The sequence below is a fragment of the Cucurbita maxima genome, unplaced genomic scaffold (assembly GCF_002738345.1).
Source record: "Cucurbita maxima cultivar Rimu unplaced genomic scaffold, Cmax_1.0 Cma_Scf00030, whole genome shotgun sequence".
Classification (NCBI taxonomy): Eukaryota; Viridiplantae; Streptophyta; class Magnoliopsida; order Cucurbitales; family Cucurbitaceae; genus Cucurbita; species Cucurbita maxima.
Genome location: NW_019272046.1, coordinates 1,982,667 through 2,009,564, shown reverse-complemented (window position 1 = coordinate 2,009,564; position 26,898 = coordinate 1,982,667). Strand labels below are relative to the sequence as shown.

The window sequence follows — 26,898 nt, the reverse complement described above, 5'->3', positions numbered from 1 at the left end:
TAGCCCATAACACAAAACTTTGCGCATTTTGCAGAATCCTCCTCCACGTTGGTCTTAGGGTTTAGGCTGAGTTTCAGTTTCTCCGATTGCCTCAGATGGCGAAGCGATTAGTTCCATTGCTGAATCGCGTTCTGATCGAGAAGATTGTTCCCCCTGCCAAAACCAATTCCGGCATTTTGCTTCCTGAGAAGTCCAGCAAGGTGAATCTTCCTTACATCTCTCCCCAATTTCAATTCCTCTGAAATTTTTGTTTCCTGGGTCGTTTGCTGTAGGAGAATCGAATTGCGCTTGAAATTTTGCTTTTGATTTCGTTGTTTTTTACCGAGCCTCTGGTAATTTGCGACAACGGATTCTGTCTAGAGTCATTTTCGTTGATGGGTGTTTTATAATAATTTTTTGTTTAGTTCTATTTGCTGTTACTTTTTTGTTTGTTCTCGTTCTTAGTTCCCTTATAGTTCGATTTGTGATCTCATTTGGTAATTATCTAACTAATTTCAATATTAGACATTGTTATTGCCTATTTAAAGAAGTCTTGCAAGTGATGAATATACAATTTTCATTTCCTCCGGATTTCAATGTTAGTCCGTTCAATGATATGATTTATAATATCCTTTCTCTTCTTTTCAAATCGTGAATATCACTGAAGACCGAAATGCTCAACACGGAATCTATTTCAGTTTTGTTGTTGTTTTTTTTTTTGTTGGATGAGCTTTGCTGAAGTGTTTAGGATACCTCCTTCCATCAAGCTTTTTTAGATTCAAAATCATATAGTTGTTTTGTTAATGGCAAACATTGCGTGGATTTTAGCTTGTGTTGATTTAATCAAATCTTACAGTCCTTGTATTGAAGGACAAAGTTGGAAAAACTTCTGTATATAAACCAGCATGTGTAAAGTTGTTATGTCGTTCAGCTATGCAACATAAAATTTGTGGCTCATTTATTGAGTTCTGTCTGAACTGATTTTTGTTCTTCATCTAGCTCAACTCTGGAAAAGTTATCTCTGTTGGTCCTGGGACTCGTGACAGAGATGGAAACATTATCCCTGTCATTGTCAAGGAAGGTGAAACCGTCCTTCTACCAGAATATGGAGGAACTGAAGTCAAGCTTGGAGAGAAGCAGTATGTATACAAGTTCTATTGTATTGCTTTTTTCATTTATGAGAATTTCCGGTTTGTTGTTTGCTCTAGAATTTGGTTCTAAATTTAACCCAGAAACTTTAAATGCCCTCAAGTGGTAGTTGAGCCATTTTTTCTTATGATTTAATAGCTACTATGATCGCTATCTTAAGTTTTTATTTTAACTTGTGTTGTGCTTGAACTTGCATGTTGCTGAACTTAAGTTGAATATTTCAATATTATGTTTTTGAATTTTTTTAACAGGGGTTAGGGAGTTGTAATGTTATGAGTTTATGTTCATCACTTTACCGTGCTTTGGTCAATTCATGTTTGTCGTTGATTTGTTAAGAAGAAATGTCTTTGGTAATGGTGGTGACGCCTCCTGTCTATTTATTTGTACTGCATAATTGGCTGTTTCTAACATTACTAAGGTCGGTGGTGCTCGGTCATGAAACTTAGTTTTTGATGGTTCTCATCAGCATTTGGGTTATACAATTGTTTTCAGATAGGCTAGTCAGGTATAGGAATTGCAATTGTAGGAACTCTAAACATTGTGTCGATGAACTGTGGTATGGACAGAGCAAAACACATAATAATGCATTCTTCTTTTTTCTAAATTCTAATTTTAAGTTGAACAAAAACACGATGCTGCTGATATTGAGAAGGAAGAGGCAAGCTCAGCAACTAATATTACTTGGGGATGTAGAATAAAATTATTTTGGGCCCTTTAAAAGGTTGACATGATTGCTGTGTGATCTATTTTAGGTCAAAATTTTAGACTGTTAGTCCTAATTTTGGTTTAAAGAGAGTTTCTCTTTGATCCCTCAACATTTTAACATTTTTCAATTTGATAGTGGATGATATGTTGTTAAATAAGCTTATATGACATAATACTTATGGGGCTGACGGAAATTTATGAGAGAAACTAAGCCTTCGTATAGGGGTCTTAATTCCTTCTCCAAAATTCTAAAAAGTTGGAAAAAAATGGCCTTTTCTCTTCTGACTTACTTAATTCCTACTCAAGTCTTTGCCAACTCACTGAGTATCATGTCAATACCGTCAGTCACATTTTATATTCATTTACAAGAAGTTTATAATTGATAATTATTAGTACCTGAAAGACTAGTTTGAAACATTTTTACATTTGGGATTAAATTGAATAAACACTTGACATATATTTAGAATTTATTTCATTAGAGTTCTCTATTGGGCCATCCCTAAAACTCCATTTCTCTCTCTGTTGTGTTTATGGTTTGGGTAGTTCTGAATCTGGCTTGTGGTTGTTATACTTGCCTGCTTCGTTGTTTTCTTGTAATAAAATGAAGTTGCTAGTTCATGCGAATATCATTCTTATTCTTGCATCAGACATATGGCATATGGTTGGTTACGGTCAGAGTTTTCTTCATCTAAGTCTCTTCTCTTTCTACTTTTTCACTATTTCAATTTCGCTCACTGAATTTTTTCCCTGTTTCTTTTCTTTATTTAGTTCTTGATGAATAATTGGGTTATCTAATATTACAGGTTCTATCTATTCCGTGATGAAGATCTGCTAGGAACGCTTCACGAATGATTGATCATGTGAAAGTTGGATTGTTTTTCTAAGTCTTTAGTAGCTACATGTTCTGGGTATAGAGAGCTAGTTTATGTTGTCTGTACTCAAGTGAGACTTCAAAACAACATCCATTTCGTGTTATTGGACCAAATCATAACCTTTTAGTGGAGCCAGATGGGTATTTTTGGCATGTCCTAATAAATTGTGATTATTAGGCTCTCTACCTTACATCAATGTCAAATTATCTTTAGTGCTAGGAAAAATATGATTCGTTTAAAACACAGCATATGGCAGATTGAAATTTGGTTTAATGGATCGAATACATTTTAACACTTAATCCGATGAAATGTCATTCAATTTATTCAATTAATGCCACCAAATTGACTGAGCAGTTGGTTTGATCGGTTAGCTTTTTGTTTTGTTTTGTTTTGTTTTGTTTTGAGTTTGAGTGATAGTTGATTACAGAAAGAATAGTTGAGTAGGTTAGGTAGCTCTTGAAGAATAGTTGAGAGTATAAACCCCGAGAGTAATCAATAGAGAGTTCAACTCTAGAAAAGTTTCTTAATAACGTGGATCAAATTTAGTCAGCTAGAGTAATGAATATGGGTGTCTTACCTTTACTAGTATTTAAAAATCCTTAAGTAATTTCACGGTTGAAGTTGGGAAATGTAAATCACATGCCATTATACGGTTCATGGTGGAACTTATCTTTTTGTACCTGTACCTTGAACTCTACTTTCTTTTAGGGATAGGGTTTAACGTGTAATTCTTCTCTACACATAACTCATGCACATGTTGAACCCACTACGCGAGCTCACGTACTTCCTGGGCTTGACTACGGACTAGCAGACTCACACTGTTAGAAACCAATAGATGGAAAGGAGAGCACATCGTATCTTGGTGTATGTGTCTATACAAAATATATTGGGGATGTATTTCGTGTTCGTGACAGATAACATGCATGAGATCCCATAGTTCAAAAACATTGTACATGGTTATGATGCACAAGATAGTCTCATTCTTTTTGTACCATATGAGACATGTATATGTATGCATGACATCACTTTCAATATTATCATACATAGCTCTAAAATGTCTCAAAGGCACATATAAACATGGCACATTCACATACATGACATAACATACCAGAAGTACATGCATCACATAGTACTTATATCATCACATAATCATGGCAACATCACATAATTATAGAATAATATATTATAACATTACAAAATGACACATAAATGTTTCATACTTGTCATTCATGCATCACTCTAGTCATCCAACCAAGTCCGAAGACGTGCCAACAATAAAAACGGGAGTCACTAAATGTCCTTGGTTGGCCTAAGTGTCCGAAGGCGTGCCAATAGCAAAACTCTTTAGAGTTAAGTACTTCTATAAAATTCTAGTAGCAACTCTAGTTGCAACTAAAGGGTTTAGAGATTATCAAAATTATCACCTATGCCATTCTAAAACAGGGGAAGAAGAAGCGACTATCCAACTCAATACCTCAAAAACTTGCCCTTCTCAGCTTCATACAGAGTGTTTCTCCCTTCGATTCCTATATGAAACTTAAGGATCATGTTGCAAGAAAGAATTAAGAACCAAAAATTTACTTTTTTATGGACTATCCAAAGTTATAAACCTCGAAAGTTCATAAAAAAATACCTTATTTGTCAAAGAAAAACATAAAAATTTCTTATTGTGGAGATATTTCCAGACATTTTTAGATCTTGATTCCTTCGTGAAATCTTTTTATCTTTTTCCTCTCACGCTTAAGAAATGGTTTTGAAATTATGAATTTATGTATAGGCGGCTATTTTGAGTTTAAATTTCTTGGATCTCTTACCCGTTTTCACACATAATCATCTCTTATTAAGTAGAATGATACACGTTTCTTCCGCTCATAATTTTGAGTTTTATGGATCGTGGATGAAGAATGTAGAGTTTCCCCCAAATTTATAAAAAAACAAACTCGATAAAAACTTCCTTCGATTACCCTTGTTCCTAACCTCTTTTGCTTTCGTGGTCCTCAAGAAAACTACTCCTTGAGTACCAGATTGGGACTGGTTTGAAGGGACGATATGGTCCATAGGCTCCAATTAGATTTTCAAAAAATCTCTTGCAGTCAGACATGGCTACTGGGATTGGGGGAACTAGTTGGGAGCCTTTTCAAGTTCGTGAATCCTTCATCAAGCTTTTTGGAAAGCTCATTTAGGAGTAGGAATCCGTTTGGGCAAAATGGTTAAATATACATTCTTCATGATGGAGAACCCAAGAGTAGCAAAACCCATAAAATTGACGCTCCTCCCTCACGGTTAAATAGAAACATCCTATTCTAGCCTACGTTTAAGAAAAATAAATTTGATTATCCTATGCATGTGTCATGTCCTCGAATTGCGATGTCACCATCAGTCATACAGGAATGTCTTGTCTTAACCTGAAATAGAATAGCACGTCGCTTGAGTATTTAATACTCAGTAAGTGATCCCACTATTAGGGTTAAATGCAAACATATACAATTTTATGTCTCGTAACGTACGCATTTGTGTTATCGTGAAGGATAAGAGGTATCCCTCATTGCATGAGATCCCAACATTACTCTATTTTCATTATCATTTAATACAACCCTGCTAGTGTTTCATATGTATCATCATATCATTTCTCATATCTTTCGTGCATAAATGGGGGTTGTATTTCATGCTAGTTCGTCATTTTGCATGTAAATCATATCATATCATTTATGTCACACATACCACATCATAACGTTTAAGTTTCCTAACTTATCCCTGAGCGCAGAGATTTGTACCATAAATCAGTTCATCCTCTTGGCCGACAAAGTTACGACACCATTTTGGTGTTTATCGCTCGTGTGCATCAAAGTGTTCTATGACTCGTTAGTCCTCTCTTCCATGGCGTTGCACTACCTTTATACACCTGAAGGAAGGGGGTTTTCGTCTCACTAGTGTTTATGTCCGACGGGGTAAATTGTTCTCATTCCGTCATTTTCTTTCTATATTTCATCTTTCCTTTTCTTGCATGTGAGCTTATGACGAGTAGTTGTGCATTGAGAATGTTTGAGAATTATTCGTGGTTCATTGGGTGTCTTAAAATGAGAGGTGAGGTTCGATTTATCTTTACCGGTTTGCATTCATTGGAAAACTATGCGACCATTCGATCTCTCTCGGTTACTCGTGATTTCTCTCTTCCAGGTGTGTGCTATGAGGTTCGACTGAGTGTGATTTCATTTTGGTGTACTCTTAGCGTCAGGAAGAGAACGTGGGTTTCTGTTGACCGCACAAATTTTATTTATTTATTTTTTTAATCCTTACAAAAATGAAATTATTGGGCATAAAAAGTTATCTATTTTATTTAATTATTAACTATTTTGCCAATTTGAAGATGGGCTAAGTAGGCCCACACTAAATGGGCTAAAAAGATCTCAATTGGGCTCTCTAAAGATACTCAAGTGATGTAAGCCCAAAAAATTATATTCTTTTAGTTCTTTTCATTATTTGCTTTGAGAACATTACAATTTAGTCACTAAGTTGATATTAAAATAATAATAATAACTTATGGAAGTTTAGTAATGTTTAGATTAGTTGAGCTAAAAAAAACCTTAAAATCATTCATTTATTTTAGAAAATAATTATTATATCGATATTAAACTATTTATACGAGGAGGTCCGATAAATAAAATAATAAATCAAAGGGCATTCAAAACAAGACAATAATACTGATATGTTCTCGAAAAAAGAGCCTCGAAAACAAGGCATCTAGCTTAACGTTATAGACTATAACTTTAAACGAACATGTTTAGTTTGGGAGAGGTCATAATTTGTGGCTACTTTTTAAACCACACATTGCCCACTTTGTCAATTTGGAAAGCTTTTGGAATCTTTTTCACTTTATTTTCTTCTTCAATCCGTGATTGTATTACTTGTTTTAGTGTTTAAATAATGCATACTTCTAAGAATATTATGTTCAAATAGTTAAAAAAGATAGCTTCTTGTTTATTTTATAGTGTTGGTACGAGTTTTTTTTCGTAGGAGTTTAATGGTTTTCATCGAATCAATGCTACATGAGTAGGTAAAGATAGCTTCTAAGAAATTTTTTTTTTGAACTTTTTAGTTCTTCTCGAAGAATATTGAGATTATCGTAAGAAGTTAAGAGAGTTGAGTCATACGGGCATTATCAGAGACTACGTTGAACAATTTTCTGGACGTATATTAGATATTCGTGATATGTCCAAGACATGCAAGGTCTGTAGTTTTATTGAGGGGCTGGAGTCATGGGTGAAAATAAAGCCTACGAACAAAGAGTTCAAAACCTTTTTACAGCTTGGTCTACTGTTGAACGATTGTTTGATCTTAGTATCGATGAACCCCAAGTGGTGAAAAAGAGAATTACTGACCAAACTTCAGAGTTGTGGGAAGTGACAGACTCGAAGGCAGAGAGGAGGAATACAAATTCTCTCAATAGAGAGGGAGAAATCCATGGCGGAGACCTCGAAGCCAAAATAGTCAAAGTCAAAATGAAGACACCTCGTCTTGCTTCATATGCAAGGGGGCTCATTAAAGTATTCAAATGCTCAAAGAAGGTGGCACTATACGCCTTCCAAGCAAAACTTTGAAAATTTTAGAAGTTGAGTATGAGACGGTAGAAACAAAATACCATTAGTTGAAAATGTTAGACACCTTCGCGGGGATGACTAAATTACATGTCTGCTCTCCATAAGAAATAGAAGAGCCAATGGAACCCGGTCTCATGTATGTCGAGGCCTAGGTTAATTATAGAGTAGCCAGAAACACTATTATCAACTCTGGGCCACCCGCAAATTCATGACAGAGACCAAAGCAAAACGCTTAAATATCCTTTAGCATCAAGACGCAGGAAAGATGAAGGTCGTAAATTCAGTAGCTTTCACATCTTAGGAGTTGCGAAGAGAACTCTCATCAAGCTGGGTACTTGGACTGGACGAACCAACTTTGTGATAGTCAAGATGGACGACTTTGCCATCGTGTTAGGGATGGATTTCCTACTAGAACACAAAGTAATTTTCATGTCCTTAGCAAAGAGCTTAGTAATAACGGGTTCCAACCGGACGATTATCAAAACAAATACTCGTCAACTAGGAGGGGTAAAAATGATGTCAACACTATAATTGAGAAAGAATCTAAGCCAGGATGAAACTTACGCTCGCTACCATTATTGTGTATTTGAAGAGGAAGTTCAAGCGAGCCAACCCAACACAAGCCTGACTGTCAATTCAGAAAACATCGCGATGTGAGATAAGGAAGTCAGACAAAGTATTTATCTCCACTTGGGCAGATAAATAATGATATTGATGTTATATCAGGGACGAGATCGCCTGCCACAAATGAATGTCATACGACTCAACTCCAGCTAGCTGAATTCTATAAGCAGCTAAATGACTTGCTAACAGTTGGGTCCATTAGACCCACAAAGCCTGCTGTTAGTGGTCACCCAAGGGTTGGGGAGAAACACCAAGCCAAAACCTCCACTGAAGAAGGGACATATAGACAAACCTCTGAAACAACACATGCTCACGCAGAAGAACCATCAAGATGAATAAAGAAAAGGGTCAGTCATAAGCGTCGGCCACAACAGTTTCAAGACGGAGAGAGAGTTCTGATCAAGTTGAGGTCAAGTCAACTCCGAGATCAATGTAACAAGAGTTAAAGGCTGGTGCGAAAATGCTATGGACCAGTCAAAGTTATCCACAAAATCGAGAAGGCATCATATAGGATCCAATTGCTCCCATGGATGTGGACTAGCCCGGTTGTCCATGTCAGTAACATGAAACGTTACCCTCTCGACCAAGAAGACATCAAGCATAGAGAGGCGATACTGACAAAGAAGACGCCAAAAGTCAACAAACCAAGATGTGGTTTTCAACAATTTCTTGAAGATTGGAGGAGACTCCTCGCTAGAAGCGCGTCAAGAGACCTAAAGTCAACCTCAACCTACATCACTAAGTTTGTGAAGAGTTGGTAGACAGAGACGTCAACCAATTGAGTGGGGGAGGATGTTATGGTCATGCTTGTCCAAGGCGAGTTGTCTATGGTCGCATGTCAGATGTCCTGGTCATGCTTGTCTAGGACGTGTTGTCCATGGCCGGATGTTCATTCCAAACTCGTTTTACATGCTTTCATCTAAAATAGGTCTTTAATATTTCATGTTGTGTCAATATGGAGGTATATGACCGTTCACAAAAAACATGTCTACACTCGTCAAGACTAAAATGCCTCCAAATCTATTATAGGAGATATAACTAGTTGTCAATTCTTCCTACCCTAAGTCATATGCTATTTAATCTGTGGCATTCCTTTAATTGCTTATAGTCATATAACCTTGTTTTCCTCAATTCTTTCAAGTCGTTTTCAAGTGTACTTTATTGCTCATATTTTCTAAAACATTTCTTACAAACATGACTCGAGACATGAACATACATCGACATTGTTCGCGACGTCCAAATTTCTCACGGCTGACTTGTTTATTGGGTTAGAACTGTTAGACAAACACGACTCTCCACAATTGTATGATATTATCCACTTTGAGAATAAGCTCTCATGACTTTGCTTTGGCCTTCCCGAAAAAGTCTCACACCAATGGAGAGAGTATTCCTTGATTATAACTCATTAGCCGATACGTGACTTTCATCATCTAATAAGAACAAGTGTCGCACAATCATTATTTCATTGGTACAACAGTACGATTGTGACACCCAACTGAGTTCAATCAACTAATCAATCACTTCTACGCCAGGTTAGGCTCCAAGTGGCCTAAGTGACAAATCATATCTTATTGAGCTATGTAGTTAATGGCAGCATGTTTTCGCATTTATTTTATGTACTATCAACTATGTGTTTTATTTTAGAGGGTAGGTTTAAATTCCCTAATCAAATTTAGCGAGGTTGATATTAATTTTTATAGGTCAATCATTAATCATACAAATTAATTAGCTATTATCATATAAAATAAATACCGTTGGTTCCTTTTACTATATTTAATCAACATTTAGGTTAACTAATTACTGCTATCACTATAGTTAATTAAAATCTAGGTATTCACTATCATACATCCAACTCAAATACTGGTAAGTATTAATGGTAATGAAACCTTTGAAACAGTTTTTTTATACTTTAGAGATATTTTTTAAACGTGATATTAATCGTAAGGATGTAACGGCTTAAGTCCACTATTAGGTGATATTGTCTTATTTGGGTTTTCTCTTCCGGGCTTCCCCTCAAGGTTTTTAAAACGTGTCTGCTAGGTAGAGGTTTCCACACCCTTATAAACGGTGTTTTGTTCTCCTCCCTCAACCGATGTGTGGGATCTCACAAGTTACTAAAAATAGAGTAAAGGACGGACAAGTAGTAATAGTTGGACAAACCGTCCAAGTAAACTTGAAAGTAGTAGATATGACGGATTTCGATGTCATATTAGGAATGGACTGGCTAGCCGAAAATTTTGTCAGCATAGATTGCAATAAGAAAGAAGTATTATTCACACCTACAATTGGACTTACCTTTAAATTTAAAGGAACTTGCACGGACACCACCCAAAAAATAATATCAGTGATGAAAGCCAAACACCAAGTACAACAAGAGGGGTAAACACGAGGCAGTGTGCCAGTAAGGACGTTGGGTCCCAAAGGGGGTGAATTTGGTTAGGGTCCCACATCGATTGGAGAAAGAACGATGTGTCAGCGAGGACGTTGGGCTCTGAAGAGAGGTGGATTGTGAGATCCCACATCGGTTGAGGAGGAAAACGAAACACTGTTTATAAGAGTGTGAAAACCTCTCCCTAGCAGACATGTTTTTAAAACCTTAAAAGAAAGTCCGAAAAAGAGAGCGCAAAAAGGACAAAATCTACTAGGTGGACTTAGGACCTTTTTTTTTTTAAATAAATTAAAAAATTCAAAGTTATTAAGATATATATATATATTTGTAAGTTTTTCGAAAATATCAACCGTATTTTTTGAAATAAAATATTAACAATTTTTATCTAAAATTAACGAAAAAAATATTATTGAAACTTTTGAAATTGCTTTTAAAACGAGATATTTTGATTAAAACTATTACCAACCTTTTGATGTTGGTTTCATAAATTATTTGAAAGGCTAAGTTTAAAAGCAAAATAAATGATTGTTGTCAAATATAGTTTAGGTTACCCATTCCAACCACTATATTAATTAATTAATTAATTAAAAAAACAACTTTTTCAAATATTTGCCCTTATTATTAGCATTAATTTTGAACCCAAAAGTCAGCAAGAACCTAACAAAAACAGGCCAGCCAGAGGGTAAAGGCGAAGGCTATTAATTGGTCACTAGTCTTGTATATCTTGGGTCCCTTCCCATATTATTGTAATACAACTTGGGATGGGCTAACTTTTAAGACCCTCTTTTCCATGGGTCCAACCCTACCGTAAGCTCTACCTATTTCGCCCCGTACGGTAGACCTTTGTGTAGTCTAATCTATTAAAAACCATAAAGAATCAACCCAAGAAAAAATAAGATTCAAGCTACTTTGTGGTCGAGTAGGATGTCATTCTTCGCAAGCGACGCTCCTCATCTAAATCATTCCTATCTTAGTTCATATATGACATGTTCATCTTTCTAGCAAGCATTTTCTTCTCCGCAAATGGCGTCAAATTATTATTGACAAAACTCGAAAAGGTTAACACATTTGACCTTCACTTAGACAACAACCTTAAGATTTGTTTGAGAGTAAAAGAATGTGACTTACAACAACAAGAGAAACATGCACACTAGTGTAGTGCTTTTTACTGGCTCGAATGCTTATTAGCTAGGAAGAATTTTAATAATCACGAAAAAAAATTACCTTCTTCAAGTTTAAGAAAAATATTTATATGATCCTCTTACACGTTTTTGTTAACTCTGTTTCTAATTAGATCAAAAAATAACTCGATTGAGGTAGACTAGGATTGTTCTTTTTTTTTTTTTTTCTGTAAGAACCCTTATTTTTAACGAATAATGAGCCTTCAAATGGTGAATTGTGAGATCTCAGGTAGGTTGTGGAAAGAAACAAAACATATCTTAACGGATATGTTTTAAAACCATGAGACTGATAACTATATGTAACGAATTAAAGTAGATAATATTTGTTAGCGGTGAACTTGAGTTGTTACAAAAACAATATGATAAAAACATCTAAAATTATTCTCGTTTATTTATATTAAAAATATTTATAAGAGTTTTTACATATATTGTAACTACTCAAACTCACCCTACCAGATATTATCTCTTTGGACTTTTCTTTTCGGACTTCTCTCAAAGTTTTTAAAATGCACCTATTAAGGGATTAGCGTATAGATATTGTTTGTTTTTGTCCGTTACGTATCGTCGTTAATCTCACAGTTTTAGAACGTATCTATTAGAGAGAAAGTTTTACATTTCTCTTCAACCGATGTAGAATCTCAAAATACTCTACCTTGACGTTAAGTTAGTAATCATCAGCACATAATTGGGATATAGTAATTAGAGAATAATAAGTTGGTACCAAAGACAATAAAACACTGTCCACTGTCCATGTGAACCGGTCAAATCGATCTGACAGAATCGGTCACTTTCTTTACCAGTACCGTGCCCTTGTGGTAGACCTTTCCGACGGCGTTGTGACCCAAATCGAATATAGAGGCGGCGGTTGGGCGCAATTGGAGTAGAGATGTGGCGGCTACTCTTTTAACTCCGACGAGCTTTGGCGAGTGGCGGAGGGCACAAGATTTCTTGAATCATAGGCGGCCGGCGATGAAATCAGTTCCGACTAAGGGCGGAGATGAGCGGCGGCCAAGAGTTAACTTTCTTTAATTGTACTAAAAAGATTTAGGCATAAAAAGAACCATACTCCCAATTTTTTTTTTATGAAAATGACAATTTAGTCCTTCCATTTCAATTTAGGCACGGTGTGTACGGTCAGAACCAATTTTTAGAATTTGAAATTTAGATTCAACACATAATGGCTTCTGCATTCCCGTGCATCTCTTGTGACATGATCAAGTTATCTTCTTCTTGCTTCTAATAGTGATGACTATCTTCATAAATCAACACGAGTCATTCCAACATAATTTGTTCTCACTCACATGCTTCTTAGAAAAATTATTAGGAGCTCACCCAACGTAGAATTTGTCGGAGTAAGCTAAAAAAAATTACACTTTGTTGGTATAAGTAATAATTTTTAATACTTTTAAGTCTTTCATCTATTCCTCATTTACTCGAGTGCCACAGTATGCTTTAAACATTGTAACAGTTCATTTCTTAACTCTGTCAAAATTAAGTATCGATTTTATTACATAAACGACTTTGGTTTTATAACTTACAAACACACATTTAGTCTCTAATTAGTTTTTAGACGTGAATGTATAAAAGAAAAGATTAAATTGTTATAAACTAAAGTTTAGATACTAAATTATTATTTTCGGACCACGAGTAATAATTCATTAACATAATGCAAATTTAATAACCCAACAAATTAAAGAAATGAAAGGGATTTTCCCTTGAAAAACAAGCTACATGTTTGGTGTGTCTCTTTCAAAGTTTGGCACCAAAAATGTCACATTCTAAGCAACAATATGCATGCAATATGTTTGGTGTACTTTTTGGCAAACTTTGGAATATACATCACGTTGTGTGCTTCCTCTTTCTTTTTTATTTTGATATCATTAATATTAGGGGGAAAAAAACATTCGTCTTCCCTATTTCACTAATTTTGATTTGATCGGGTGATACGTCGCTTCAATGTTCATTAGTTTTGATTTGAACGGGTCATACGTCTCTTTTTATTAGATTTTGATATAATATATTGTCGTCTGACATATAGATAGAAAAGTTGAGGTCTTAATCATTCATGTTTGTAGTTATAATTGGAAGATTACTTCATATCATTAATGTTTGTATGAGAAGATATAATCTAGGTTGTTTTGGTCATTTTTATGGAGTAAAATTCTCCGTTATACATGTACAAACTTAAGTTATATTACTGAAGTTTCATAAGTGAACCAACTTAAGACGTTCATATCAAATAATAGACGATTTTCAAATAGAAAGTCAAGCTTTTAAAATACATTAATAAGAAGTTTGAATATTCACTCGAGTAGCTAAAACATATGACACTAAATTTGTAATATCTCAAGCTCACTTTTAGTAGATATTGTTCTCTTTAGGTTTTTCCTTCCGCATATGCTAGGGGGCGGTTTTCACACCCATATAAAAATGTTTTGTTCCCCCCCCCCCCAACCGATGTGGGATCTCACAATTGGTGGCACATACAAGTGATGCAAATGGTATCAGAATCGGACACCATGCGATGTGCCAAAAGGGGGTGCACATGAGGCAGTGTGCCAACAAGGACGCTGGACCTCGAAAGGGAATGGATTTGGAGGTTCCACATTGATGGGAGAAGGGAACGAGTGCTAGCGAGGACGTTGGGACACGAAGGGAGGTGGATTGTGAGATCTTACATCTGAAATATTCTTTACAAGAGTGTAGAAACATCTCCCAAGTATATTTATTTTAAAAACCTTGAGGGAAAGCCACTAACAGACGCGGTTTAAAAACCTTGTGAGGAAACCCGAAAGGAAAAGCCCAAAAAAGACCATATCGACTAGCTGTCGGTTTAAACTATTACAAAACTTAAACAAGAAAGCATCAAAAAGGTACATTCTCGATAGCATAGCATAGATGGAGGGTAGGGGGAAACATTAGGGTTTGGGGTAAAATGTTGAGATTCCATGGGATAGTTTGAAAAAGGGATAGGGCCTAAGGAAGGATTTTCCTTTTATTATGTGCTTTTGAGGACCCTACCATGTGCCATTGCTACCTACTTTGAACATTGTAGAAAACCCCTAATTCCCCATGTCTTTTCCACCCGCTTCAAAAGAAGCCATTTCACTTCCCTAAGGATAGAGATGATTTTGGGAACAAAATAAAATAAAACCATCTCCATCTTCCATTTTTGTTTTCAAGGCCATCAAATAGAGAGAGAAAATTTGTTGAAAGATTCCTATATTCTAAGTCTTACTCTCATCATTACAATCTTATCTCGTTACCGAGTTCAAAAAATACCAACCCAAATCTCTATTTTCGAATTCGATTGAGCTAGCTTGTCGGGTTGTTCTTTTTTTTAATAATTTTTAAAAACCCTATTTTTCTACCGTACATGTTACATTAATAATTAAGATCTCATAAAGTTCAAATATCAAACATTTACAAGTCGCAAACGTTAAATATTCTTAATATTTTCAAAAGTAACGTAGGGTTCGATTGAGTTAAATAAGATCAAAACTGGGTTGAAAAATCTTGATTAACTAGGTTATCAAGTCATATGAACAACGCTATTCATCATCAATTTATGGTTAAGTATTTATATATTAGAAATCTACTTAACATCCTGATGAAAAAGATTAGTAAGCCACTCTTTATATACTTCTACGGAACATTCCGATAAAAAAACTTACTAAACCATTCCTACAAGATCAACCCAATTTTTCGGTTCAACTATATTAGTAATCTGTGTGATGTGGAGTAGTGTGTATGTGACACCAATAAGATCGAGATTGAATGAATAAAGAGTAGGGACACAAGGGGAGAGAGATTGGAATCTCAACCAACCATGCAATCTCTTTCACCTTCCATTATTGCTTTGAAGACTATAGGAGGTGTGACTTGGATTATGTATATTTGTAGAACATAGAATTGGAATTTAGGGTTCATAATTTTTGGATTTTAATTTTTACTCAAGAACCCATCATTCTTAATCATTCTTAAATCAATATTTATGTGAATTAATCCAATAGTTTATGAGAACTTTGGTGGGGCATGGTGTTGTTGGGCATAATGATGGATAAAAATTAAATGAACCCCAAATGTTAGAAATCTAATGATTTGGGACAATAAGTAGTTCCAATTCTCACCTACTAAGACTTCCCCACTAACATTTAATTTAAACCCAAACCATACTTTATTCATTAATCAAACAAATCAATGACTTTTAAACCAATCCTTCCATCCTTTCCTCTCTCATATATCTTAAATTTTATAGGGTTCTAACCGTTTTATTTTTAGTTTCTTATCTTAAACGCTAAATGAGGCTATAAATTTGTAAAACGAGCTAAACATGAACGAAGTTGAAATCCAAGTTTCTTGGTCGGTTTGCTATCAGCGTCCCCTATTCTGAGTCATTTTGGTCTAGCCTAATCTTGATTTTCTAGTCTTAACTCTAAACTAACTTATACATTCATATGAAGGTTTATTGTTGTCACATGATGGTTAAATATTTTATTGTGTCCATATTAGGATAGAAAAAAGTTAGCATCATATGTGGGAAAGAAAAAAAAATGCTTGAAAGTCCACCAATCGAAGTGAAAATAGAGATGATTCATATGAGGATTGTCACCTATGAAGAATGTAGGAAGGTACACCTCTTCGGCCTTCTACTCAATAAGATCAAGATCAGTTAGAGAGAGATCGTGAAGCTCAAGACAAAAAACTAATACCTAATTCAGATCCTGGCATGATTGGGCAATCAAGCCCCTTTCGAGAAGATTCAAGAGGAGGAACAACTTGTTTGAGATCCCAAAAAGAAACGTCTAGAGAAAAAAGAAACCTCATACTCAAAAACCAAAAGAAAATCTTATCATGGGAGGGAATCAAACAAGAAATATCTAGAGAGAAAAAGTGTGACCAGTAGAGTTGTCGACAAGGCACTAACGATATGACAACGAGGTATTGAAAAGATGAAGCAATAAGATCAAAGTTACAAAGTTCGATCGAGAAAAAGTGGATGTGACAAGCTAAGGCCAAAGTTAAGAGGTCGAGATCGAGGTCGAGGTTGAGGTTAATGTAAGAAACCCTCCATGAAAAGTTGGTCTACTCGAAATCCAAAAGAAACTCCAAGAACATATCGAGGAACATCATCGTAATTTTTTCAAATCCTCAAAATGTTTTAACGATAAGGTCAAAACGTTAATAACTTTCTCTAAACTAATATTTCAAAACTTTTTTCCAAGAATAAGGGTGGACGTTTCAAAATTGAACCTTTGTGCAGCTAACCATTCGAGTTTGAGTTGGTTGACTTATTCAAGGGCGAGAGTAATTGTCACACAATGCAAAACATCTTAAATAGAGAAAACATAAAGATTTTGGAGTTGCTCCATGACTAGCTTCTCCACTCTCTCGGTCACTCTAGTGCCCCAATCTTGCCCTTACCTAAAATTTATTTTAAAAACAGTGCGAGTATTAACATACTCGGTAAGGTGCTCCCCATTGGGTTCAGATATGCAAACTATTACACGATAATCAATCAAAATCGAAAAACCTTGGTAGTTTCGAAACACATAGCGTATAATCTACTCACCAAATACCATTTTCCGCAATCACTCTTTAGTGACTATTGATGGTTAGTTATCCGATACATACACATAGCGTGTAAGCCTTACTACACTCTTTGCATTCGTAAATCATAACATATCTATATATATATATATATATATATATATATATATAACGTCCATAATGTAGGTCTGCCACTTATAGAAACAAAGTTATTTGATGGGGTATAGTGCATTGAACTTTAGAACAATAATGTTTTGTTCTTGTCTCTCCTAATTCTCTAACATTTTTGTAACACACAAATAATTGATTAATTAAAAGATAAATACTTTATTTATTATACATGAAAGAAAATATTGAATTAAAAACTTAAAAAAGAATTAAAAATATAATAGGGTTACAAATAAAAGCAAGATCAGCAATATACATTATATAGGGAGTAATAATTAAGGTATATTTTAGTCAAATGGGTTTACTTTCAAATAATATATCAAATACAAGTATATAACTGAATTTAATTTTATTATTTTAATATATTTTTATGTTCTTTTCAAATTGACAACACATAAATGAAGGATTTTAGGGGTATGAGAGGTCAATATCAAATTATTTTTAAGTCAATTCTTGACTTTCCATTTTTTTCCTTTCAATTTCATATTTATTTTAATTTCCATGCCTTTAATTTTAGTTTTATTTATAAGTTCAAAATAAATCCTTTAGAAAAAAAAAAAAAATTCTATAATAGTTCATTTTTGTAATTTAAATGATTAATTATTATAAAAAGATTAAGATGTTTTAAGTAACATTAATTAGTGGGTTTTTTGGATTTTATATCTTGGAAATAGTTATTTTGTATTACTTTTATAAAAAAGAACCAATAATAAAATGTATAGATTTAATGGATAATTAATTAAATTAAGAATATTAAAAGTTTGAAAGATAATTTATAAAATGTAGTTTTTTTTTTAATATTAAAATGGTAAGACTTTTGAAATCCATTTCAAAATACTTCAACAAAATGCACTCACGTATTTTCAAAAAGAAAATAAATATAATATTATTCCTTAAAACATGGAAGACTATTTGAAACAAAATTTATAATTTTATTTTTAAAAATATTTTACATTTTTATTCTCCAAATCCCATTTAAACTTTTATTTTCTTCTTTTAATTGTCTATAGGTAGAGTCGGTAAAGGTGAGGGAGCGTTTAAGAGAGGCACGATTACAGAAAAGGTCGTTCCAGAGCGTTCAGTCCATCTTATATTTTAAATATTTTTTTAATTTTATTTTGTAATGTTATTTTAAACTCATTTTTTCTTATTCAGTAAATATGACATGTCGTCTCACATTCTGTATTTAATAGTAATATTATTTATTTTAATTTAATTCAAAAGTTACCATATTTTATAGTATACTTTTATTTTATTTTCTTTAGTCTTTTATCTTTTTAGTCACCAACCCAAATTTGAAATTTTCCGATCGTGACAAATTAGTATGACAAATATAATTCTCCTCGAATACCATCAATGGAAATTAAAATATAAATGAAATTTGGTCAACACAAACAAAAGAAAAGGTTGACCAAACAATCCTTTAATAGTGATATCTTCTTATTCCTTTCTCTATCACAATCGTATGATCCCTTTGCCCCATCATAATCATGCCACGCATTCCCATCTTTTTTTTTTTTTTTTAATTATTATTATTATTATCCATTTACATGCAAATTATTTATAATAATAATTACAAAAATAAATATATTACCCAAATTTAATCTAAAATAAATACAAAATTTTTAAAAATAATCTTTTGAAAAAAATAAAAAACTTCTTATAATGGTAACCTATATTAAATATATTTAATCCTAATTTTAATTTGTTATATACTTCTAAAACTTTCATTATCAATTCTAATTAAAAAGCTTATCATCCATATTAAAAATTTTCTTTTATAATTTTTAACAATATAGTCCCTATCATTAAAAAAAAAAAAAATTGTCAAACAAAAGTATCAATTTTTTTTATTTAAATTAATTCGATGTAATTTATTAATACACTCATTATTCGAAATAGTATAATACTTCAATAATTTTTTACGTATTAAATTAATTAAATTAGAATTTTTTTGTTAATTCCTATAATTTTATTAATTAAATTTCAAGTACAATTAGGTGATAAATAAAACTAAAATAAATAAATAAAAAAAAAAGAAAAAAGAAATTATGTGGTATTACCGTAAATCCCGGATGTAAGGTATTTATTTGGACACAAGCGGTTACCAGACAGACGGCCCAGCCTAATGGTTCCAACGATAGACCCACTCGCGTAATCCCACGCGCCACCAGGTATTATTTTAAGGTGTGGAGCCACCGGAGATGGTGGGGCAGGCGCGTGGGATGGCAGCTTTCATATATTCACCGGCAGCCTTTTCTTTTTTGAATGTCTTTTTATTTATTTTTATTTTGTTTAAAGAAAAAAAAAAAAAAATTTCACCAAGTAATCACTTTTTTACCAGAGGGAAGAAACAATGATGGTGTCATGGTGAAGCATGGAAATTTCAAAAGTATTTTCTAAGAAAAATAATAATAATATATAGTACTAAAATTATTTTTATAATTTGGTAATCCCTCATTTTTTCTTTTTATTTATAATTTTTTATAGAAATAATTGAAATACGAGCGTATTTCAAATAAGTTGACCTTTGTTATAGTTGATGTCAGTTAATAAATTTATTTGTTGTTTACTTACTTTTGAAACTTTTTTTTTCAAAACTACTCCGGGTAGATTCTTAAATAGCATTAAGATTCTTAAAATTATGGACCGAGAATCCAATGTTTTAACTATTTGGGTGAATATAAATTGAGTTTAGTTTTAAAAAATAGGGTAAAAAACACAAAAAAGTGATAAACTGATTCTAACATTGAACGAACTTCTACGATCGAAAAGAGAACTCACGGGTTGGATAAGAAATTAAAATGGTTGAATCAATCGAAAAACCAATAAAACTTGCACCAAGTTGTATGAAATAAAAGATTGAATCTTTAATGTGAAGAAGAATACAAATCCTCATGAATTGAAGAAAAACAAATAGTTGTGAGGGGTCTGATCAGAAATTTGGGGTTTGTAGGGTACTGTTCGAATACTACAAGAGATGTGAAGGAAGGGCAAATTTGCAAATTTCATTCTTTTATTCATTCTTGCTGACAAAAGGGGACATGCCAAGACCCAGGACAGAGAGGCCAGTGACACACAGACCAGGTCTTTGGGTCCTTTAGGCTCTTTTCCATTTAGCCCTTCTCCTCCTTTTTTCCCCCTTTACAAAAAGCATGCCATAACCAACCTCTCTCTTTAGATTCTTCCTCTTCTCCTTCTCCTTCTCTTTGTTTCCCCCTTTTTTTTTGCTCTCCTCTAGCTGGAAGACCTTGTTTCTGATCTGGGTTTGCCTTGGTTCCATGTTTTTCATCTTACTTTTCCTTTAATCTGTAAGTTTTCTTGGAGTTTTTGAGCTGCATTTTGTTGCTCATCATCTGGGGTTTTGTTGTTTCTCTTTTTTTAAACCCTTGAAGCGTTTTTTTCAACTTTGAAGTTGATTGGAGATGAATTCTCTGCCTGGTAGCACTTTTTTGATTCTGGGTTTCTTCTTTTATTGAATTTATTGGTTGCTTTATGTGTTAATTTGTCTTAATTGGTATGAATGAGTCATTGAGTAACGTAGATTGGAGGGTTCGGACTGTAGCTTCCTAGACCTCTTTTTGTTTACTCTGAATGTTGTGTTTCTATTTTCATTTTCTTTTTGTCCTCTTAAGTTTCATCTCTTTTACTGGAAAGAAACACTCCATTTCAAGAACAGGGGGATTTCTGTGTGGATTTTCCTTTCTGGGTGCGAAATTTCTTCCATGATTCTGTATGTTTTTTGGCCATGTGGGTTTGACAAAAACATTCTTCCTTGGGGAGAGAGAGATTTTTGGTTGCATCCGTTGGAGTTTTGTTGAAATTTGGTGGATTTTTTCAGGGATTTGGTGAAAGAACAAACAAATATGCTTCTAATCTTCCATTGTTTGGTTTACTTACTATATCTTTTTATGTTGTATAAAGTTCTTGTCTACTTGATTTGTTCTTTGTTAACCTCTCCCTCTCATTATTTTTTCGAATCAATCCGTTGATTCGCCCTAAAATTCAATTGATCTGCTATTAGGTATTGATTAATGTATGAGATGAAGTATAAGAATGCATTTTCCCCATCTGGGGCATTGGATTGTTCTTATTTTTCATCATTGAATTTACATGAAAAGTGAATCTCCTTGGTTTAATACAGAATCGAGTTCAGATCAATGACGAAGATTAGTCCTGAGTTTGAAGAAACTGTGAACATGGAGGCAATGTTGCCAGTTTCGGTTGATGTTAGCTTTGCTTCGAATCAATTTCCGAAATATAAACTAGGACCTGACAATCAGATTTTAGAAGAGCCTCAGGATGTAAACCAGGGCCCTTCTCTTAAAGAGGTTATCGAAGAGGAGACTACACACTTGTCTGAGCAGCATAAGCGACTCTCGGTTCGTGACCTTGCTTGTAAATTTGACAAGAACTTGGCCTCTGCTGCTAAGCTGTCTGATGAGGTTCAAACTACTTTGACAATAACTTCTATATTTTCAATTCTATGTCGCGTCTCTCATTTAACTGAATTGTAATTGATGTTCTTTGGGATTCAGGCAAAGCTCAGAGAAGTGCCTTCACTGGAGGGACATGTTATTTTGAAGAAGCTTCGTGATGCTTTAGAGTTTCTGAAAGGTCGATTGGCTGGACGAAATAAGGAGGATGTGGAGAAAGCTATCTCCATGGTTCGTATCTCATGACTTTTCATTTCCAATTGATCGTTATAGCTCATGTTGAACTTTGATATCGAAAGCTTCACTCACAACACTTCTCTGGCCATAGGGGCAAAGATATTCTCTTGGTGAATATTTGTTATTTGTTCAAATTGTTACGTAAAATCATCAATCTTTTTTCTTGTTTTTGGTGCACGTTCTTTGGTGGTCAGTTTGTTGATCTCTTTGATATCGATCGAGCTTGCGAAAGTTGCAGAAAGTGCCTAATATTAACAATCTTCCTTTTGGAAACTAAGTGTCGTCCGTATTGATTGTTGTTTTCCTCCTAATCTTTTTTCCAAGTGTTCTCAATATTTTGCATTCCTTGCCATCATAAATCGTTCAGGTGGAAGCTTTAGCTGTGAAGTTAACTCAAAAAGAAGGAGAGCTGATTCAAGAAAAGTTTGAAGTGAAAAAGTTGGCTTCCTTTCTTAAACAGGTTATCAGATTCACATTCTTAGATAATGTTTATATCACTTCAATATGTTATTCTTATGATCTATCTGTACAATTATCCGAAGTATATATTTGCAGATGTGGGTTCGATGTTCACACATCGGACCCACATTTGACGTATTTCACATGTCAAGTTATTTATTATTTGTGTGAGATCCCACATCAGTTGGAGAGGAGAACGAAACATTCTTTACAATGGTGTGGAAACCTCTCCCTAGTAGATGCGTTTTAAAAACCTTGAGGGGAAGCCTGAAACGGAAAGTCCAAAGAAGACAATATCTACTAGTGGTGGGTTTGGGCTCTTACGAATGGTATCAGAGCTAGACATCGGGCAATGTACCAGCGAGGAGGTTGAGCCCCCCGAAGGAGGGTGGACACGAGGCGGTGGCCAGCAAGGACGTTGGGCCCTGAAGGGGAGTGGATTGTGAGATCCCACATCGGTTGGAGAGTGGAACGAAGCATTCTTTATAAGGGTGTGGAAATCTCTCTCTAGTAGATGCGTTTTAAAAACATTGAGGGGAAACCCGAAAAAAAAAGTCCAAAGAGGACAATATCTACGAGCGGTGGGTTTGGACTAGTACAATTTGTGCCCTTTGTTTTCTCTTAGTAGCAATGCCAAACTAATATAACTTTTTTTTGTGTACTTTAGGCTTCTGAAGATGCTAAGAGGTTGGTTAACCAAGAGAAATCTTTTGCTTGCGCTGAAATTGAGAGCGCAAGAGCTGTCGTGCAGCGAATTGGGGAAGCTCTTGATGAACAGGAAAAAAATTCGGACGAATCGAAAAAACAGGTCCAAATTTCTTCTATATCTCCTTCTCATTATCTGTTAATTACTGTTTTCATTTTCTCCCTTATTTATGAAGATATACGCACGATCAGTTCATTGTAAAGAATCAGCAATAAAAATGAGCGATATGACCGAAAATATGATTGATATATGCACGATCAACTCGTTTTCTCCCTTATTTTCTCGTACGATCTGCATTAACTGGAAGCTTATATACAAGAGATGCCTTTTATATGTGCCATTAAGTTTATCTGTATAATCTTCATTCACTTTTAGCATAAGTTGATAATTTGATTTGGTTTAAGATTCTTAATACTTAGCAATTCTTACAATGTTTATGTTACATGATATCGACAGAACGTCGAAGGACTAGTAGATGAAGTTCAAGAGGCTAGAAGAATTAAACTATTGCATCAACCAAGCAAGGTAGATCCGAATATCAGGTCTTTTGTTTCGGTTTCAAATCAAAGATTCCGATTCTCCTTAAAATTTAAAATAAGGATATGCAATTACAGGGAAGTTAATCATCTTACACTCGATTTCACTTATTATTTAAACTCGTGTTTATATTTGCATAGGTGATGGGCATGGAACATGAGCTACGTGCGCTAAGAGCTACAATTCGAGAAAAAACTATAATCTCCGCAAAGCTTCAAAGAGAGGCATGTTAAGAAATTAGGATTTACGTTTGGATTATCTTGATGCATATGAGTAGAGAAAAGTATTTTTGATGCGGAAAAACCGTTGACCTTTGCTAACCTCGCCTTTATTATTTATCCAGCTCACAATGTGCAAAAGGGCTGCAGAGAACAAGTCGAGTTTATACGACTTGGATGGTTCGGAAACTCTAGGTTCATCTTTGAGAATCAAATGTGCCTCAGATGCAGCACCCTCACTCTCAAAATGTTCTATTCAATGGTATCGAATGTCGTCCGATTGCAGCTGGAAGCAAGTAATTACAGGTAAAGATTTTGTTTTAGACCTCGACTCAAGCCAGATAATAGGAGCTTTGTCAATCTCATTTAGGTTCATGAACACACGGTACTCGATCATAAAACATCGATACCGTGGACTTTTTCGTTGTATTGTCTTGAATTAACTTTTGCCTTTTCTTCATTACCTGGCTTAACATATGCTTCTTAGTATTAGTTTAGTTTGTTTTCTGCCTTAACAGTTTCATGTTCTTATCAGGTGCGACCAAGTCGATCTATGCCTTGGAACCTCTCGATGTCGGGCGAACCTTACAAGTGGAAATAGTGTCCAATGGCCAAAAAGTGGATTTGATGACAACCGGTCCCATCGAACCTGGTTGGTTTTTCTCATTGACACTTATGAGTCATATTTTGCCCGGCCTAGCCGAGTTAAGGAAAACTGACAAAATCACCTTCGACAGTTTCAGGACTCGGAACTTATGTTGAGACGCTCATGCAAAAATCCAACTCCGAATTCAATGTATGATAATCCTCTCTGATTCACATCCGATATATGCATGTCTACTTTCAAATTTGTGTAAACTTCGTCCCGGCCTTGGCTGTACGTAGTAATCAGAAAGTTCGATCATGCTATACCTGTACTTAGCTTACTGAGTTCTTCCCTCGAAGCGAAGCGATGCGATAATTGAAATCACATTAGATTATGAGGGTAATCATGCTGGCCACTCTCTAAACATCGATTCTCGTTCGATTCTAAATCTGCAGGTAACTATATCCCAGATGAACGGACAAGATTATTCATCACATTCTGTTCATGTATTTCATGTTGGGAAAATGAGAATGAAGCTATCCAGAGGTTGGATAACTAAGGCACGGGAGAATTATTCGTCTTTGATGCAGGTATCGTAACAAGTTATTTATTTTACAACTCGGGTATCAATTGTTATAAACATTGAAAACGACGCCGAGCGAAAAGAATGGACGATTTGGAGATGATATGTATAGTTAATTGAGATGTGAACTTTTCTTTATGTTCTTTTTGGGATAAGAGTTTAGTGGCGGTTTCCAAAGCTATGTCCGGTTGGAGAGGGGAACGAAATATTCTTTATAAGGGTATGGAAATCTCTCCTTAGCAGACGTGTTTTAAAAAACCTTGAGAGGAAACCCGAAAAGAAAAGCCCAAAGAGGTCAATATCTGCTAGCTGTAGGCTTAGGCAGTTACACGACCTATTTCTCCCAATGTCTATTCTCATCATCTCCCTCTTCAACTCTAGCTATGCGGAGTTCGAGATGACCGAAGTACCGCAACCAAGGCACTATTCTGGCAAGGAAGGAAAGGACTATCGTTCGTGTTGAAATTCGAATCAGAGCGAGAAAGAAACGCCGCAATCATGCTTGCCAGAAAATACGCCAACGACTGCAATGTAAGTAATTTCTTTGAATCATATTCATTATGACCCCATTCCATTTCAACTGTGAAACTTTTTCGTGCTTGGTAATCTCTCCCAACTCGTTTTTGTGCATAAACTCTCGTGTCTATACGAGTTCTAAAGCTTAAAAACATACGATTCGATAGGTGATGCTGGCTGGACCAGATGATCAAGTATAGAAGTGAAAACTAACCAACTGATCTTCGTGTTAGAAACCCGAGTTTTCTTTTTTCTTTTTGGTTAATTTTTTAAAGCAGGGTTTTTTTAGGAGTGTGTGATAGTACTATGGGTTGTGAGTGAAGAAAATTTGGCTTCTTTGCAATGTAATTTTGTTCAATTTTTTTTTTTCACTAATCATGTTGAGCTGTTTTAGGCATCTTTTTTTATCTGCCTAATCATCTGTTGTAACAAAGCTTATTAAGTTTCTTATTATCAATTGGTTGATTTGTGATTGATAATTCCATTTTCTATTGTTCATACTACCATTTTTGGTAACGGTTTCGTTTTTAGTTTTATTGATATCCGTTACATATGTTGTTCATGTTTCTTGTATGAACGATTCTCGACAGCTAAACATCATAAACTGAGGTCGATTTGCAGGATTATGCACCTTGTTCTTGTCAGCACTTAATGCAACCTAATCGACTTAAGTTTTCGTTCTATTGTGACAATATTTTATTCCTTATACTCCTTAGCAGTTGAATCAAACTCTAGAATTGTCGGTTTTACACGTGTAAATTAGTATTTTAAATGTAGTTCGATACAATTATTAGTTTAGATTTAGGGGTATATATTGGTTATTTATTTGGGGTAAGTTACCATAATTAACAAGTAAAACAACATTTTAAATTTATAATAAAATAAGAATAAAAGAGACTGTAATATATATATATATAACATATATATATATATATATATATAACATATATATATATATATATATTTAATTTTAACCAGATTTTATGAATTATATATTTTTAATTATAACTTCATTATTTTATTTATGTGAAGGAATTGTAAATGGACAAGTTTTTTTTTTAAAAAAAAATAACGAAATAGAAATGCTCTAAAATAGGGAATAAAATGGATTTATTGTTATCAATATTCATTCCCAACTCAAAATTTCAAGGAATAAATGATACTTTTTATATTATTATTATTATTATTATTTAGCTAATTAAATTAATTAATAATGAACAAGTCAAATTTTCGTCAAAAACGTTGACTGTATTTGATTGAACCAACCATAAATAAGACATTTATATATTTTTTAAAGTTTTTAATCTTTATTGTCGGAAAAAATATATATATATATTATATTTAAAATTAATTGGTATTGACCCTAAATAAAAAAAAAAAAAAAAAAAAAAAAAAAAAAAAAAAA

The 26,898-nt window shown here is 34.2% G+C and overlaps 2 protein-coding genes across 3 annotated transcripts; both read left to right on the top strand.

Moving 5' to 3' along the window:
• On the top strand, nt 1-2,885 carry LOC111466260 (10 kDa chaperonin, mitochondrial-like). The gene is made up of 3 exons (XM_023110866.1): nt 1-200; nt 979-1,118; nt 2,637-2,885. The coding sequence occupies exons 1-3, from the start codon at nt 96-98 to the stop codon at nt 2,683-2,685; spliced, it is 294 nt and encodes a 97-aa protein (XP_022966634.1). The 5' UTR covers nt 1-95; the 3' UTR covers nt 2,686-2,885.
• Nucleotides 2,886-20,263: 17,378 nt separating this feature from the next.
• On the top strand, nt 20,264-25,977 carry LOC111465897 (stomatal closure-related actin-binding protein 3-like). 2 transcript variants are annotated; one of them, XM_023110350.1, is made up of 13 exons: nt 20,264-20,526; nt 21,360-21,660; nt 21,754-21,882; nt 22,256-22,348; nt 23,015-23,155; nt 23,510-23,578; nt 23,731-23,814; nt 23,934-24,114; nt 24,344-24,460; nt 24,546-24,604; nt 24,850-24,984; nt 25,359-25,508; nt 25,661-25,977. In XM_023110350.1, exons 2-13 carry the CDS (start codon nt 21,376-21,378, stop codon nt 25,691-25,693), a joined length of 1,476 nt encoding a protein of 491 aa, XP_022966118.1. In that variant the 5' UTR covers nt 20,264-20,526; nt 21,360-21,375; the 3' UTR covers nt 25,694-25,977. The 2 variants fall into 2 exon arrangements, with proteins under 2 accessions (XP_022966118.1, XP_022966119.1); XM_023110351.1 differs by lacking the exon at nt 20,264-20,526 and adding an exon at nt 20,907-20,924.
• Nucleotides 25,978-26,898: the final 921 nt, after the last annotated feature.

Coding starts and splice junctions, on each gene's coding strand:
- LOC111466260 (XM_023110866.1), top strand. CDS start 96: ATGGCGAAGCGATTAGTTCCATTGCTGAATCGCGTTCTGATCGAGAAG. Junction 201..978: donor TTCCTGAGAAGTCCAGCAAG/GTGAATCTTCCT, acceptor TTCTTCATCTAG/CTCAACTCTGGAAAAGTTAT. Junction 1,119..2,636: donor GTCAAGCTTGGAGAGAAGCA/GTATGTATACAA, acceptor CTAATATTACAG/GTTCTATCTATTCCGTGATG.
- LOC111465897 (XM_023110350.1), top strand. CDS start 21,376: ATGACGAAGATTAGTCCTGAGTTTGAAGAAACTGTGAACATGGAGGCA. Junction 23,156..23,509: donor CGGACGAATCGAAAAAACAG/GTCCAAATTTCT, acceptor TGATATCGACAG/AACGTCGAAGGACTAGTAGA. Junction 24,115..24,343: donor CTGGAAGCAAGTAATTACAG/GTAAAGATTTTG, acceptor TGTTCTTATCAG/GTGCGACCAAGTCGATCTAT.